This window comes from Portunus trituberculatus, chromosome 48 (genome assembly GCF_017591435.1).
Source record: "Portunus trituberculatus isolate SZX2019 chromosome 48, ASM1759143v1, whole genome shotgun sequence".
Lineage (NCBI taxonomy): Eukaryota > Metazoa > Arthropoda > Malacostraca > Decapoda > Portunidae > Portunus > Portunus trituberculatus.
In genome coordinates this window covers 1818425-1833424 of record NC_059302.1, presented here as the reverse complement: position 1 = coordinate 1833424, position 15000 = coordinate 1818425, and the positions used below count along the sequence as shown (strand labels likewise).

At 40.6% G+C, this 15000-nt stretch overlaps 1 protein-coding gene across 2 annotated transcripts in view; it reads left to right on the top strand.

The window, feature by feature from the left end:
• The window catches only part of LOC123498714, a 247022-nt gene that overhangs the window by 185982 nt on the left and 46040 nt on the right, over nt 1-15000 (top strand). For both annotated transcript variants that reach the window (XM_045246091.1, XM_045246090.1), the window contains one exon: nt 1487-1588. In XM_045246091.1, coding sequence (XP_045102026.1) covers nt 1487-1588 — 102 coding nt within the window. The remainder of the gene's footprint in view (nt 1-1486; nt 1589-15000) is intronic.

Here is a 15000-nt window from a genome sequence, read left to right as displayed (position 1 = left end):
TAGAGAATAAAATAATAAAAGAAGGTAGCAGAGTCAGTTCTATTCTTACCTTCTGTTTTCTTCTTTCTTCCTTCTTCCTCTTTCTCTCCTCCTTTTTTTCTCTTTCACAGGAATCGCGAGAAGAATGCAGGAGGATCTCATCTGTAAAAAGAGAGAGAGGCAATGTTTTTGATTATTCTTTCGAAGGTCGAGAGAGAGAGAGAGAGAGAGAGAGAGAGAGAGAGAGAGAGAGAGAGAGAGAGAGAGAGAGAGAGAGAGAGAGAGAGAGAGAGAGAGAGAGAGAGAGAGAGAGAGAGAGAGAGAGAGAGAGAGAGAGAGAGAGAGAGAGAGACCCCTAAGACAGATAAATAAAAGAAACACTAAAGAAAAAAGTAACAAATGGTGAATCAAACAGAAAACGAAGGAGAGAGAGAAAAAAGAAAGATACCATGAATTATGAACGAAAACAAAAGGCATCGCTAAATATCAAGAGTAAGAAAAAGATGTTCAAGTGGAAAGCTTACTTAGTGGAGTCGTGCGTTACTTGAGGACATTTTGATGAGCTCCTATCCTCCTCTCACTACAAAGGTGTGGGTGTATGGGAAGTTTCATGTATTAGTCACGTGTGTTCAGCTTGTCGGCTCCTTGTGTGTGTGTGTGTGTGTCTCTCTCTCTCTCTCTCTCTCTCTCTCTCTCTCTCTCTCTCTCTCTCTCTCTCTCTAGGGGGCTTGAAAAATAGCTCCTCCATCCACTATTGCCTTGTCCAAGAGACCTCTATCTTATTTTGATCAATGGAAGCAACAAATAACTGGAGACAGGTGACCCTTCTCCCTCCCCACACACACACACACACACACACACACACACACACACACACACACACACACACACACAGACACACACACAGACACACACACAGACACACGTTCTTTTACGGTCTTTCTTCAAGGCTTTAAGAGTAAAAGAAATATACAAACGTGCATTCAGCGCCTTTAGAAACCGAAAAATTCTTCAGTATTCCTTGCTTTGTTTTCCGTTTGAATTACCTGGCGTCGTTGAAAAGAGAGAGAGAGAGAGAGAGAGAGAGAGAGAGAGAGAGAAGAGAGAGAGAGAGAGAGAGAGAGAGAGAGAGAGAGAGAGAGAGAGAGAGAGAGAGAGAGAGAGAGAGAGAGAGAGAGAGAGAGAGAGAGAGAGAGAGAGAGAGAGAGAGAGAGAGAGAGAGAGAGAGAGAGAGAGAGAGAGAGAGAGAGAGAGAGAGAGAGAGAGAGAGCACCAAACGTTCACTTCACATACTGTTCCCTTTCACTCAAAAGCTTCCCCCTATACCAATCCTGCTTCTCCTTTCAGGGTCCCATACAAGCAATTACATTCTCTCTCTCTCTCTCTCTGTCTCTCCCTCTCTCTCTCTATGTGCCTACCTGTTTACCTGTCTGTCCGCCTGCAACTCTACCTGCCTACCTGCCTTCCTTTGAACTGCGAACCTGACCCTTCCCTTGTCCTTCCGCAGGTTACGTGGCTGAAGAGAGACGAAGACCAGCTCCTGACAGCGGGTTCAGTGATCTACTCGTCGGAAAAGCGCTACTCAGTCTCCCATGTCCGGCACCAACAGGTAAGGAAAGGCTTTGGTAAATAGGACACGACGGCTGAGAGGAGACGGAAGGGTGGGTCATGATACAGACGCGGGAGTGAAGGAGGAGTTGAGAGTGGTGTAATTTTAATGGAAGTTTAGGTTATAGAGGATTAGTAAATGTGGATAACGCAGGTGGAAACAAAGGGGATTATAAAGTTTGGCTTGTAGATAGAAAAGTGGTTGAAATAATGGAGATCAAGGAGTGAGAGATAAGCGGAATTAATTTGATGGAAGCTAAAGTAATGAAGAAGGAAATTAACCAAATAGGTGATAAAAAAAAAACATTAGAAAAGGAGAGTGAAATAAAACAGAAAAAATAAAGAAGGTGGCTAAAATGTTATAGCGAAGCGCCAGATTAATAAAGCAGAGGAATGAAAATTGGAAGAGTTAGGAGGAATGGAGAGGAGATAAGCTGAATAAAAGTCGGTGGGGGAAAATAAAAATACTGGAAAAGAGGAAAGAGATTGGAGTAGAGGAAAGCATGTGGGGAAAGTTAGAACGCGGGAAAAAGAGAAAATCCGAACAAAGCGGGTGAAAAGAAAGACAAAAAGTTGTGAGGAATACGCAGAAAATGGATAAAAGAAAAAAAAAAGCGAAACAAAAAAAGAAGACTAAAATACGTTAAATAAAAAAAATGGTATAAAAAAAAAGGAAAGAAGCAATGAAAAAATGGTGAATGAAACAAGCAAAGATGAACAAGAAGGTAAGAAATGAAAGCAGGGAAGACAAAGTAGAAAAAAAAGAAAAGTAGAAAAAAGTACACGATAGAAAAAAAAATTAAAAAGTGAGAAAAGGAGGTAAAATAAAGTATGTAGAAAAGAGAAGGCAAAGTAGATAAATGAAAAGTAGCAAAAAGTACAAAGGAGATGAAAATAATGAATAAAAGAAAAAAGAGAAGAGATAAAAAAAGGTATGTATAAAGGATGTGGAGAGGATGTACTGCATAACCAAACAGATAAATGAAAGAAGCGCAGGAAGGGAACAAGGACGAGAGGAAGAAAGAGTGATGCCGAGAGAAATAAATGAGTGAGGTAGGCAGGATGAAGAAGAGAGGGAGAGGGAGAGAGGACACGGAGGCAGGAAGATGAAAGGCTGAGAGAAACGGGAAGGACAAGAAGGGGAGGGAAGCAAACACGGTTACGTGAGAAATGGAGATGACCAAGAGACACCAAGAAAAATGATAAGACACAAGGAGGAAGGAAGGAAGGAAGGAAGGAAGGAAGAAACGAACGAACGAACGAAGGGAAAAGACGAAAGGGTATTGGAAGAAATAAATACCAGTAAATAGAAATAAACAAATACCAAAAGCATAAAAAAAAACATAAATATCTGTGATGAAAATTGCATGACCCGGAGACGAAGGAGTGACATTGCAGAAAAAAGAAAAATAAATAAATAAATGCAGTTAGTAAAGAAATAAAACGGAGGAAGTGTGGAGAGAGTGAGATTGAGGAATTGTAAAATAAAATAAAAAAAATTGCAAGAAAGTTAAGACAAATGGAAAAGAAAGAGAGAGAGAGAGAGAGAGAGAGAGAGAGAGAGAGAGAGAGAGAGAGAGAGAGAGAGAGAGAGAGAGAGAGAGAGAGAGAGAGAGAGAGAGAGAGAGAGAGAGAGAGAGAGAGAGAGAGAGAGAGAGACAAAGCGAAAAAACAAAACAAAAAAGAGGAAAGTGGAACTGACAGATGGAAAAAGGGGAGAAAAAAATGGTGGAAGAGGAAAAATGGACAAAAAAAAAAAAAAAAGACAGAAATTATATAAAAAAAAGCAAAGAACGAAATAAATGCAAAAAGAAAAAAAAATGCGACCAAAATAAAAAAAAAAGAAAAGAAAACGAGCGAATGTCTGTAAAAAAAAAAATAAATAAATAAACAAGCAGAAAGATGCATAAAAAAAAAAAAAAACCCTCACAAACCACTCACACATAAACCATCATTGAAAACCACAGTAATTATTCAGATGTGTTTATGAGAGGCAGAGAAATGCAAAGGTGACACATGGCGAGAATCATTCATTTACCTGGTGAAGCCCAATCGTTCCCCACAATTCCCCTCTCATCTCCTTATATCCTTCCCCCTCGCGAACAACCTCTCATAGTTTTTCCTCCCCCTCCCTCTTTCCTCCTCCCTCCTCCTCTATTTATTCCTTCTTCTCTCCTCCTATTCCCTATTCTTCCTCCTTTTCTTCGTTCCCCTCTTCGTCCTCGTCCTCCTTCTTCTCCTTCTCCTCTTCCTCTCTTTTCCTCATCCTCTTCCTTTTCTTTCTTCACCCTCTCTCCTCCTCCTCCTCCTCCTTGTCATCTTTCTCTTCCTCCTCCTCCTCCTCTTCTTCCTCTTCTTCTTCTTCTTCCCCAGAGGCAGTGCAGGGGAAGGAAGGGAGGGGAAGATATAGGAAATTGGGCAGGGAGGGAACAGGAAAGATCAGGGTACATAAATATTACTTCAGGTGTGTTGAGAAATTTTTCCTGCCAGGTGTTACATTCTTAGTGGGAGATTGACTGTTCTTTTATCTATTTATTTATCTTTTTTGTTTTTTGGTAGGAAGGTCTGTGTGTGTGTGTGTGTGTGTGTGTGTGTGTGTGTGTGTGTGTGTGTGTGTGTGTGTGTGTGTGTGTGTGTGTGTGTGTGTGTGTGTGTGTGTGTGTGTTTCTGTGTTCGTAAAATTTTTTCTAAGTATTATATTTGTTGTTGTATTTGTATGTTCACTTACATGCCTTTTGTTCATTTGTCTGTTTGTTTGTCTGCATGTCTGGCTGGCTGGCTGGCTGGCTGGCTGGCTGGCTGGCTGGCTGGTTGGCTGGCTTCTTTCTTTCTTTTTCTCCTTTCTTTTTTCTTTCTATCTATTTTTATCTGTCTGTCTGTCAATCTGGCTGGCTAACTGGCTGGCTTCTTTCTTTCTTTCTCTCCTTCCTTTTTTCTATTTTTTTTATCTCTCCTGATTCTGTCCGTTAGTCAATTTATATACTATTATGTGTGTGTATGTAGATCATTTTGTATGTAGAATAAGCATATATGTATGTATGGAGGAACGAATATATATTAACACGTATGCATAAACAGCTAAAAAAACGTACGAGTATGTGCAAAATAGATAAAACAGACAACGAAACGAAATAAAAAAAGGCCTCTTCCCAACACAATGATTCACTGAACTCAACACAACGCAACAACACAAGGCCATTCTTTCCATCTATCCCACTGCATTTAACGCTTTCAATGTTTTTATAACCTTCACATCTGCGCTCATTTAATCCGCTTACGAGCCGCGCCGCCTTTCCGTGCTTGGCTCTCGGAATTACCACTGTAGCGCCTCTGTTGCCAGTCTATCGTGGCATTGACTGACTGTTATTATGACTCTTATTTACGAGGTCACGCGGTGGATGGTTGATGGAAGTAACTGTAGAAAGGAAGAGAAGAGAAGGAGCAAGGGTGAGAGGGAGAACAGGGAGGGGAAGAACGAGGATGAGGAGAAATGTAAAAAGGAAGAGGGAGAAGCCACTAAAGAGAGTGAGGAAGGGACATAGGAAGTAAGTGGAGAGAGAAAAAAAGTGAAGAAGAGGAGAAGGAAGAAGAGAACATGAAAAATAAGAAGAACGTTTGCATGATGACGTTTGCATGATGAGCAGAGAGAGAGAGAGAGAGAGAGAGAGAGAGAGAGAGAGAGAGAGAGAGAGAGAGAGAGAGAGAGAGAGAGAGAGAGAGAGAGAGAGAGAGAGAGAGAGAGAGAGAGAGAGAGAGAGAGAGAGAGAGAGAGAGAGAGAGAGAGAGAGAGAGAGAGAGAGAGAGAGGATGTAGGGATGAAAGAGGAAGGGAGAAAACGATGATATATGAAGGAAAAAGACGGTGAGGAAAGTGAAGAATAATTAGAGACAAAGAGAGAGAGAGAGGAGAGAAGAGAGAAAGAGAAAGAGAAAGGAAAGGATGAAGGACGTAAGGAGAGGAAAAAAAATGGAAGGAAAGAGGATTGTGAAGAGGAAGAGAGAGAACGAAAAGAGGGAGAGATGCAGAAGGGAAAGAGACAGAGAGAGACTGGTAAGCTTGAGAGGCGAAACGATGAATAAGCCGAAAAATACAGAGAAGGAGAAGGATAAACAAGAAAAATAGGATGTAAAGCAATGAAATAAGAGAACAATTACGGTATGACGGTAGAGGAAGCGAGAATTAAAAAAAAAAACATGCAGAAAGACTATGAATGCAACGAAATGGACGGAAAATAGAAGGAAGAGAAGGAGGAGAGTGATGAATCAGGATAAAGAAATGAAAAACAAGAATTCAGGAGTGGTAGTAGCAGATTGATGGTGGAAAAGGATAGAAGAGGCGAAAAGGGGGAGGAAGTAATGAAAATAGGCCGGGAAAGGAGGTAGAGGAGTCAGGGTACTAGTGGCAGTAGTGGTGGTGGTGGTGGTGGTGGACAGAGTAAGAGGGTCAGTGAAAAATGAGGAGTCGTGGTGGTGATGGAGTTCAAAGAAAGAGGGGAAAAAAATAAGGGTGGTGGAGGACAACGGTGGCAGTGAAGGGTGAAAGTGAGGGTGAGGGGAGATGAGGGAAATTTGAGGTGAAGGGCAGGGCACGGATGAAGAGGAATAAAAGATGGTGGTGGAAAGAAAAGAGGGAAAGAGGAAGATTTATATGAGAAAAGGGAAAGATAAATGGGAGGACAAGTTACAGGAGAAAGAGGAGGAGGAGGAGGAGGAGGAGGAAAGGCAAAAAGAAAGAAAAAAGGAGGAGCAAATAAAAATGAAGACAAGGGAAAAAAATATCAAGGAAACAGAAGAGATAAACCGTGAGAGATAAAAAACATTAAAGAATTAAAAACAAGACAAGGAACACGGAAAGGAGAAAACGAGCATAGCAAGAACTAATGAGAAAAGAAAGAACATAAAGGAAGCGAAGAGAGAATAAAGAAAAGAAAAAGAAAAATGCAAAAAAAAAAAAAAAAAAGCAGCAAAAATATTACCAATGATAATAATAACAATAATAATAACAATAATAGTAACAATAATAATAATAATAGTAATAATATGATAATAATAATAATAATGAGAACAAGAAAAAATGGGAAGTATAGATAAAACAAAAACAAGAATATCATCAAGAAAGTAAAAGGAAGTTATATATAGAAGAAGAAGAAGAAGAAGAAGAAGAAGAAGAAAGAAGAAGAAGAAGTAGAAGAAGGAGAAGAAGAAAAAAAGAACAAGAAAAAAAGGAAAGAAATATAGAAGAAAAAAACAAACAAAAGAACAAAAAAGAACAAGCACAAATTCAAGAACAAAACAAAGAAAACTAAAAACAAGCAAAAACCGAAGAGAAAAAAGAAATAAAGAAGGAATAAGAAACACGAAGGAAAGAAGAGAGAAGGAGAAAACAAGAATAGGCGAGACAATGATGTGAAAATAGGCAGGTAACTTTGACACACACACGCGGAGACTCCCAGGTAGAACTGTGACTCTCTCCCGGCACCTTTCCTTTATTCTCTTATGCCCTTATGAATACGGAATACCTTTATGTCAACGTTCCTCTTCGTAATCTAGTTTTCGGAAAGTGGGTCGCAGTGAACCTTCACGTGAACCTTCCCCGGAGTGTGAATCCCCCGCGTCAAAGTGAACCCTTCTGGAGTCCCGGATAGGCACGAATTAAATGGACAAACAGCAAGGAAAGGGAGACAAGACGGCTGGCACGGCGCGAGCATTTCCTGGACTCGAACTGGTGACCTCTGATGCATATCTCAACACACTCTCCGCTACACCAGGAAGTGGCTCAGGAGGAGGAGGAGGAGGAGGAGGAGGAGGAGAAAACTGAGCTCTTTATTGTTAATGTCTCTCGCTGTTAATTTCACCGTTAAAAATTATTCGCAAAGCCACAGAAACACATAAAGCGCTAAATAAAAGCTTAACATTCACTTTGAAACTAGCTGTTAAAGAAAAGTATAGAAAAAAAACTGTACAAGATTGTGAAAATAAACTTAGGAAGGTTATACAAAATCGTTAAAGTCTCACTATTAATATCACCGTTAAAAATAATTCGCAATGCCACAAAAACAGAATAAAAGTTTAACATTCTCTTTCAAACTAGCTGTTAAAGAAAACTATAGTAAAAAAAACTGTACAAGATTGTGAAAATAAACTTAGCAAGGTTAAACAAAATCGTTAAAGTATCACTGTTAATTTCACCGTTAAAAATAATTCGCAAGGCCACATAAAACACATAAAAAATAATTAAAGCTTAACATTCTCTTTCAAACTGCCTATTAAAAAAATATACAGTAGAAAATTTGTACAAGACTATGAAAAAAGAAAATCGTTAAAGTCTCACTGTTAATTTCATCGATAAAAATTATTCGCAGAGCCACAAAAACACAAGAAAACAGAAGGAAAGCTAAACATTCTCTTTCAGATCAGGAATTAAGAATATTATAGTTAAAAATTTGTACAAGACTATGAAAACAAAATCGTTCAAGCCTTTCACTGTTAATTTCACCGTTAAAAATTGTTTGCTGAGCCACAAAAACACATAAAAAAACAGAAGTAAAGCTAAACATTCTCTTTCAAACCAGCTATTAAAGAAAATTATAGCAAAAGTGTACAAAGTGAAAACAAACTGATACAGAATCGCAAGATAAAATGTGTTATAAAAAAAAAAGAAAGTGAGAAAAAGCAGGAAAGAGGAGACATTTCAAGCGTTAAGGAGTAATATGTGATGTAGAGAAGGAGAGGAGTGAGAAAGGAGAGGGAGAAAATCAGAAAGAGAAGATAAAAATGAGAAAATAAAACTGTAAAGGGAAATGGAAAGGTCGAGATAGAAAGAGAAGAATTAGAAGTAAAAAAATAAAAAAAGGAAGAGGAAAGGAAGGAAAGTAAAGGAGAGGAGAGAAGAGGACAGGACGAGGATGAGAAGGAGGAAAGGAGAGATAAGAAAAAGAGGAAGAGGAAGAGGAGGAGGAGGAGGAGGAGGAGGAGGAGGAGGAGGAAAGGGGAAGAAAAGTTTAATGAGCTGAAGGTGAAGTGACGAGAGGGGAGAAGAGAGAGTAAGGGAGAACGAATACAGTTTAAATAAGTTGGTGGAGAGAGAGAGAGAGAGAGAGAGAGAGAGAGAGAGAGAGAGAGAGAGAGAGAGAGAGAGAGAGAGAGAGAGAGAGAGAGAGAGAGAGAGAGAGAGAGAGAGAGAGAGAGAGAGAGAGAGAGAGAGAGAGAGAGAGGGCGCACCGAGATATGACCCCTTCAATAATAAAAAAAAAATGATGAATAGGCAAGAAAATTAAAGGAAAAGAAGAAAGGATAAACAGGTCAAGGAAAGAAGAATTAGAGATGAGGAAGAAGAAAATGAGGGAGGGAAGAAAAGAGTGCGTGAGGGGAAATAAGGCACATAAGATGAAGGAGAAGAAGGAGAAGGAGAAGGAGGAGGAGGAGGAGGAGGAAGAAGAGGAGGAGGAAGACGAGAAAGACGAAAAAAGAGGAGGAAGGGAAAAATAAAAATAAAAGAAACAAGGAATATTAGAGTGGAAAAGAAGAAAAGAAGAGTTTGTGTTCTGTCTCTTACCCTTTTTTTTCTTGTATACTTCGTGCTTCTCTGCGTGTGTCTTCCTTATTAAGCAGCATTCAAGAAGGGAGAGTGAGGGAAGGGTGAAAAGAGAACGATGAGAGAATAAAGAAGGGCCAGGAAAGGAGCTGAGGATGAATAAAGGGCGAGGGAAGGCAGAAGGAAAGATGAAGGGGAGGATTAAGAATTCAGAGATGATGAAAAGAGGCGCAGACATGATAAAAAGAGATAAAAGGATAAGAAGGAAGATAAGTGAAGGAAGGAGGGAAGAATAAGAATAACGAAAACATGAGAAAAAAAAATGAAAAGGATTGAAAAGAAGGAAAAAAAATGATAAACGAATAGGGTGAGGAAAATTAAGAGGAGGATCGGAAGAAAAGGACAATGAATATGAAAAAAAAGATGACGAAAATATGAAGAAAGGATGAGAAGAAGCAGAAGAAGGGGTAAAGGAAGAAACAAGGATGGAGAGAAGATAAAGAATGCATGATGGGAAGGAATAGAGGAAGAGATAAGAAAAGAAGCTAGGGTGAGAAGAGGAAGAGGAGAGGATGAGGGAAGCATGAGAAAAAAAATATCAGAAGGGTTAAAGGGAGGAGAGGGTGAGCGATGCATGACGGGAATGAATAGCGGAAGAGATAAGAAAAGAAACTAGGGTGAGGAGAGAGTAAGAGAAGCATGAGGAGAAAGATCGGAACTGATAAAGGGAATGAATAGAAAGAAAAAGATGTGAAAAAAAACTAGGGTGAGGAGAGGGTGAGGGAAGGATGAGGGGAAGGACCTAAGGAAAGAGTGAGGGGAAAAACTACATAGGAACTCCCTGTAGCAGTCCCTCATCTTCCCCCTTCCTTCCCTGCTTGTCTCTCCACTGCACACGTGACGATTTACCACACTGACACTACTTTCTATGGAATTCCACGTAAATAAGAGAGTCTCGGTAAGATCTTGGCGTGCTGGTGACTGAAATGAAAGAAGTACAGTAGTATATGATTTTTCTCAGCAGCCTTTACTTTGAAGCAAGATTTACTACACTTTTTTTATAAAGTCGGCAATGGAGGAGCTCGCAAATGGAGAAGCTTTTTATTCTTTATCTTTTTTTTATACTTTGCACATTAACTCTTCTATTATTTGTTTAGTTTCGTATTGGGGAGCAAAGAGAACCACAAAGGAATGTAAAGAGAGGACAAACAACAGCACTACTGGTTCTGTCAAGGCTGTTTGTAATAAGATACGTGTTATTAACCTTTCCTAACTTAACCCCTTCAGTACCGTGACATGTTTTCATATTTATTCTGCTTACTGTTTGGCGATTTTAAAGAGCTCCAGAAACTCATTTGGGAATATAAAAAAGTGAAGATTCTGTGCATTAATCATCTGACCTCCAAAGATCCTTCCTAATGTAAATGAACTCGTCTTATCATACTCAAAACTCGTGGAAAAAATGCGTTCCAGTAGTGAAGAGGTTAACCTAACAAGGCTCACCTTAACTTAATCTAACCTACCTTAAATTAGCCTATCATAGTCTAACCTAACCTAACCCAGCTTGCTCTAACTTAATTGTACCTGAAACATAATATAAAGGCATGTGTAGAACAGTTAAGGGAAAGTGAAATGCTTAAAATAAATGAGAGAGAGAGAGAGAGAGAGAGAGAGAGAGAGAGAGAGAGAGAGAGAGAGAGAGAGAGAGAGAGAGAGAGAGAGAGAGAGAGAGAGAGAGAGAGAGAGAGAGAGAGAAAGAGAGAAAAGGCAGAGGAGAGATAGAGAGATAGATAGATAGATAGATAAAGAGAGAGAGAGAAAGAGAAAGAGAGAAAGAGAGAGAGAGAGAGAGAGAGAGAGAGAGAGAGAGAGAGAGAGAGAGAGAGAGAGAGAGAGAGAGCTGATGACGCAAACTTTCGTGTATCTCGTTCCTTTTTACATTTTAGGCGGGCAAGAAGGGACGATGTTTTTGCTTTGTGGTTTATTTTTACTAGATTTTTTTTTCCTGCACTATTATTTGGCGGTGTTTGACGTCAGCATTGTCGTGTTGCGTCAGTTTGCTGTCGCTGAGCCGCTTGTCAGTGTGTCTCGTGGGTAATTTTGGCCTTCTCGCATTATTTAGTTGACTATTTTCCCCGCCCCGCCTCTCTCTCTCTCTCTCTCTCTCTCTCTCTCTCTCTCATACACGGACTAGCCTACGCTTTTTTAATCCTTTAACTGCGGCCTCTGACATTCTATATTTTTCTCTCTTATTTTCTATGGTTGGGTCAGATAAGGTCATGGTTAGGTTAGGTTAGGTTAGGTTACGTCAATATTTTCCCTTGGTGTCTCTTCTTCTTCCTGTGTAATTGTTCTTTTTCTCATTTTTTTCTTTATTTTTTTCTGCCTTGTATCTGTTAACTTATTTTCTTTCATTTTCTTTTACTTTTCCTAGTTTTTCTTCCTTTTTATGTAACTATGCTTTGCTTCCCACTTTGTCTATCGTTCTTTTCTTCTTATATGTCTTATTATCATTATTTTCTGCTTCTTTTCCTCCTCCTCCTCCTCCGTCTCCATTTGTTTCTTCTCCTCCTCCTTTTCCTTTTCCTCTTCCTCATCCTCCTTCTCCTCTCCTCATCCTCCTAATCCTCAACCTCGTCCTCGTCCTTCTCCTACTCGTCGTCCTCCACCTCCTCCTCCTTTTCTTCCTTCTCCTCCTGCTTTTCCTTTTCCTCTTCCTCATTCTCTTTCTCTTCCTCCTCATCCTCATACTAATCCTCCTCCTCCTAATCCTCAACCTCGTTCTCGTCCTTCTTCTACTCGTTCTCCTCCTCGTCCTCCTCCTCCTCCTCCAGCTCACGTTACATCCGCCTCAGGTCATCTCGGCAGGTCATCAGGCGTCGTACAGTTGGCTTGTGTGATATTTCTGTCTTCCTGCCCACTCACCTCTCCACTCCTCGCCTCCCCACTTGTCTGCCTGTCCCCCTTCATGTTCATTCCCCAACGCTCTCTTATTGCAACAACCTTTACTAGTCCTCCTCTTCCTCTTCTTTCTCCTCCTCCCCGTTCTCTTCCTCCTCCTCTTCTGCTCACTCGTTCCCGCTTCATTCCAGTTTCTTTATTTTTTTTCTTGTATTTCTCTTTTTCTCCATCCAAGTCTTCGTTTGTCTGTGTTTGTCTTAGCGTTTGTTTGCCTTTTTTTTACGTGTTTGATTCTTCCTGTTCGTTGTTTCTGCTTCTGTTTTCTGTTTCTATGTATGTCTGTCTTTGTGATTTCTCTGTCTGCTTGTCTGTCTACGTCTGTCTCTTTCTCTGGCTCTCTTTCTCTCTCTCCATGTCTACTTTTGTCTGTTTGTTTACTATATTGTGCTTCTTGTTCTCTGTTCGTGTTTTTTTTTTGTCTAGCGCTCTCTTTGTTTGTTTTCTTTGTGTCTGTCTGTTTGTCTGTATGTCTGTCTCTCTATGTCTGTCTGTGTGTGTTTGTCTGTCTGTCTGTCTGTGTCTGTGTTTGTCTGCCTGTCTGTCTGTCTGTCTGTCTCTTTCTGTGTTTGTGTTTGATCCGTGGCTCTCACTTTTTCCGTCTGATTTTTTCATCTCTGCTTGACTTCTCGTGTGAGTGTGTGTGTGTGTGTGTGTGTGTGTGTGTGTGTGTGTGTGTGTGTGTGTGTGGTAGCGATGACCTTTCTTACCTCTTGTCTCACTCTTTGCTTTACCACATACCTCCCCACCTCTGACCTTTCTCTCTCTCTCTCTCTCTCTCTCTCTCTCTCTCTCTCTCTCTCTCTCTCTCTTCCTCTCCCTATCTATACTTTTCCTGTCCTTGACCTTTCTTTCTCTTTTCCTCCTTTTTCAGTCTGGGTTTTTCTCTTTTCATTTTTCATTTCCTTCTCATAGTCATGTTCTCCTCCTCTCATACTTCTCTTTCGCTTCTTTCTCTTACTTTTACTTTACTTTCCACGTTTATGAGTGTCTGTCTGTCTGTCTGTCTCTCTCTCTCTCTCTCTCTCTCTCTCTCTCTCTCTCTCTCTCTCTCTCTCTCTCTCTCTCTCCTTTGCTTCCATTTTCACGTTTCTCTTCTCTTCTCCATTTTTCTCGCTACATTTTCTTCCTTACCTCTTCCCTTCCTCTTCCTACTTCTTGACCTCCTCCTCTCCCCCTACTCCTGATCTCCTGCTCCTCCTCCTCTTCCTCCTCCCCCTCCTCCTCCTGTTGACCTCCTCCTCCTCCTCCTCCTCCTCCTCCTCCTCCTCCTCCTCCTCCTCCTCCTTCTGACGCTGGTTGGTAATGAGCAACTCTATCTGACAAGACCACTTTAAGTTTTTGTATCAATTTATAAAAGTATTTACACTCTTGGGTAGAAATTTTGCTCCTGCTTAAGTAAAATTTATGAGAATTACTTGGTGCTCTCTTTTTTCCCTCCTCCTTCCTCTCTTCGTATATTTCGCAACATTTTTCATTATACTTGGACTCTCATCCCAGTTTCTATGCTGGTGGTAATTACAACGCTCTGCAGAACCCGAGTCGAAACTGGAGCCTCTGGTGCTTAGTTTATTGATCTTCGGTGCAATTCAGTATAAAATAATAATGGTGATAGTAATATTATGTCGTAGTTGTATATATTACTTTGAACATAAATTAGATTCGAGGATAAACATGTTAAGATTTTTGAAAGAGAATATTATTGTGTGTGTGTGTGTGTGTGTGTGTGTGTGTGTGTGTGTGTGTGTGTGTGTGTGTGTGTGTGTGTGTGTGTGTGTGTGTGTGTGTGTGTGTGTGTGTGTGTGTGTGTGTGTGTGTGTGTGTGTGTGTACTTCTTTGCTTCCTTACTTTCTTGTTTATGTAAAAATGCTTGCTTGTTTATATATATATATATATATATATATATATATATATATATATATATATATATATATATATATATATATATATATATGTTTTAATGTGTTGGCTTTTAATTAAGTGCATCATCTAATATGATTATTTTCAAGTGTTCTTTAGTGTGTGTGTGTGTGTGTGTGTGTGTGTGTGTGTGTGTGTGTGTGTGTGTGTGTGTGTGTGTGTGTGTGTGTGTGTGTGTGTGTGTGATCAGTCTCATATCAGTAGTCTTCATTCAGATTCATTCATTCACACACACACACACACACACACACACACTTCCCTTTTAACACTTGCATCCTCTTCACATCACCACCTCTCTCCTTAGGGACGTCTCTTACCACGCACAATTCGCAGTCCTCTCCCTTCCCACACTCGCACATCAAACGTAACACTCTTCCTCCTCCAGCATTACAGACCACGACCCGCTGCTAACACTGCCTGCCCTCGCTACATATGAATCCCTGAGCCTGCACTCTTTTTCTAAGCTCCTAAGAACCCTTGCGGAAAATCCATTTTAACATCGGCCACTTCGCCATTTGGTCTTGTTGCCTCGCATTAAAGTTTCAGGGCCGTCTTCATGCCTGGAGGCGCTGCTGGGGGTGGTTGAGAGGAAGCACCCGCCTCTTCTTTCCATGCATTCCCTCCTCCTATTCTTTTCTTCCTCCTCCTCCTCCTCCTCCTCCTCCTCATCTTCCTCCTCCTCTTCCGCTTCTTTCTCCTCCTCAGCCCAGTCCACAAGGGGGGGATACATTCGCAGCAAATATCCACCACGCATCTTCCTCCCTAAAACATTCATACCCAAGTTAGTTCCTGCGATGTTAAGACCCCGAGACTCTTCAGTTCCACAGGGTCTTCTTTTCCTTCCTTCTTTCTTCTTTCCTCGCTTTCTCATGCAGTTCCTCCCGCCAACGCCTTATCTCCTCCTCTTACTCCTCGTCTTGTACACTACTTCCCTTTGTCCTCTCTCTCCATCACCTCCTCCTCCTCCTCCTCCTCCTCCTCCACGTAGTCGTCGTCCTCCTA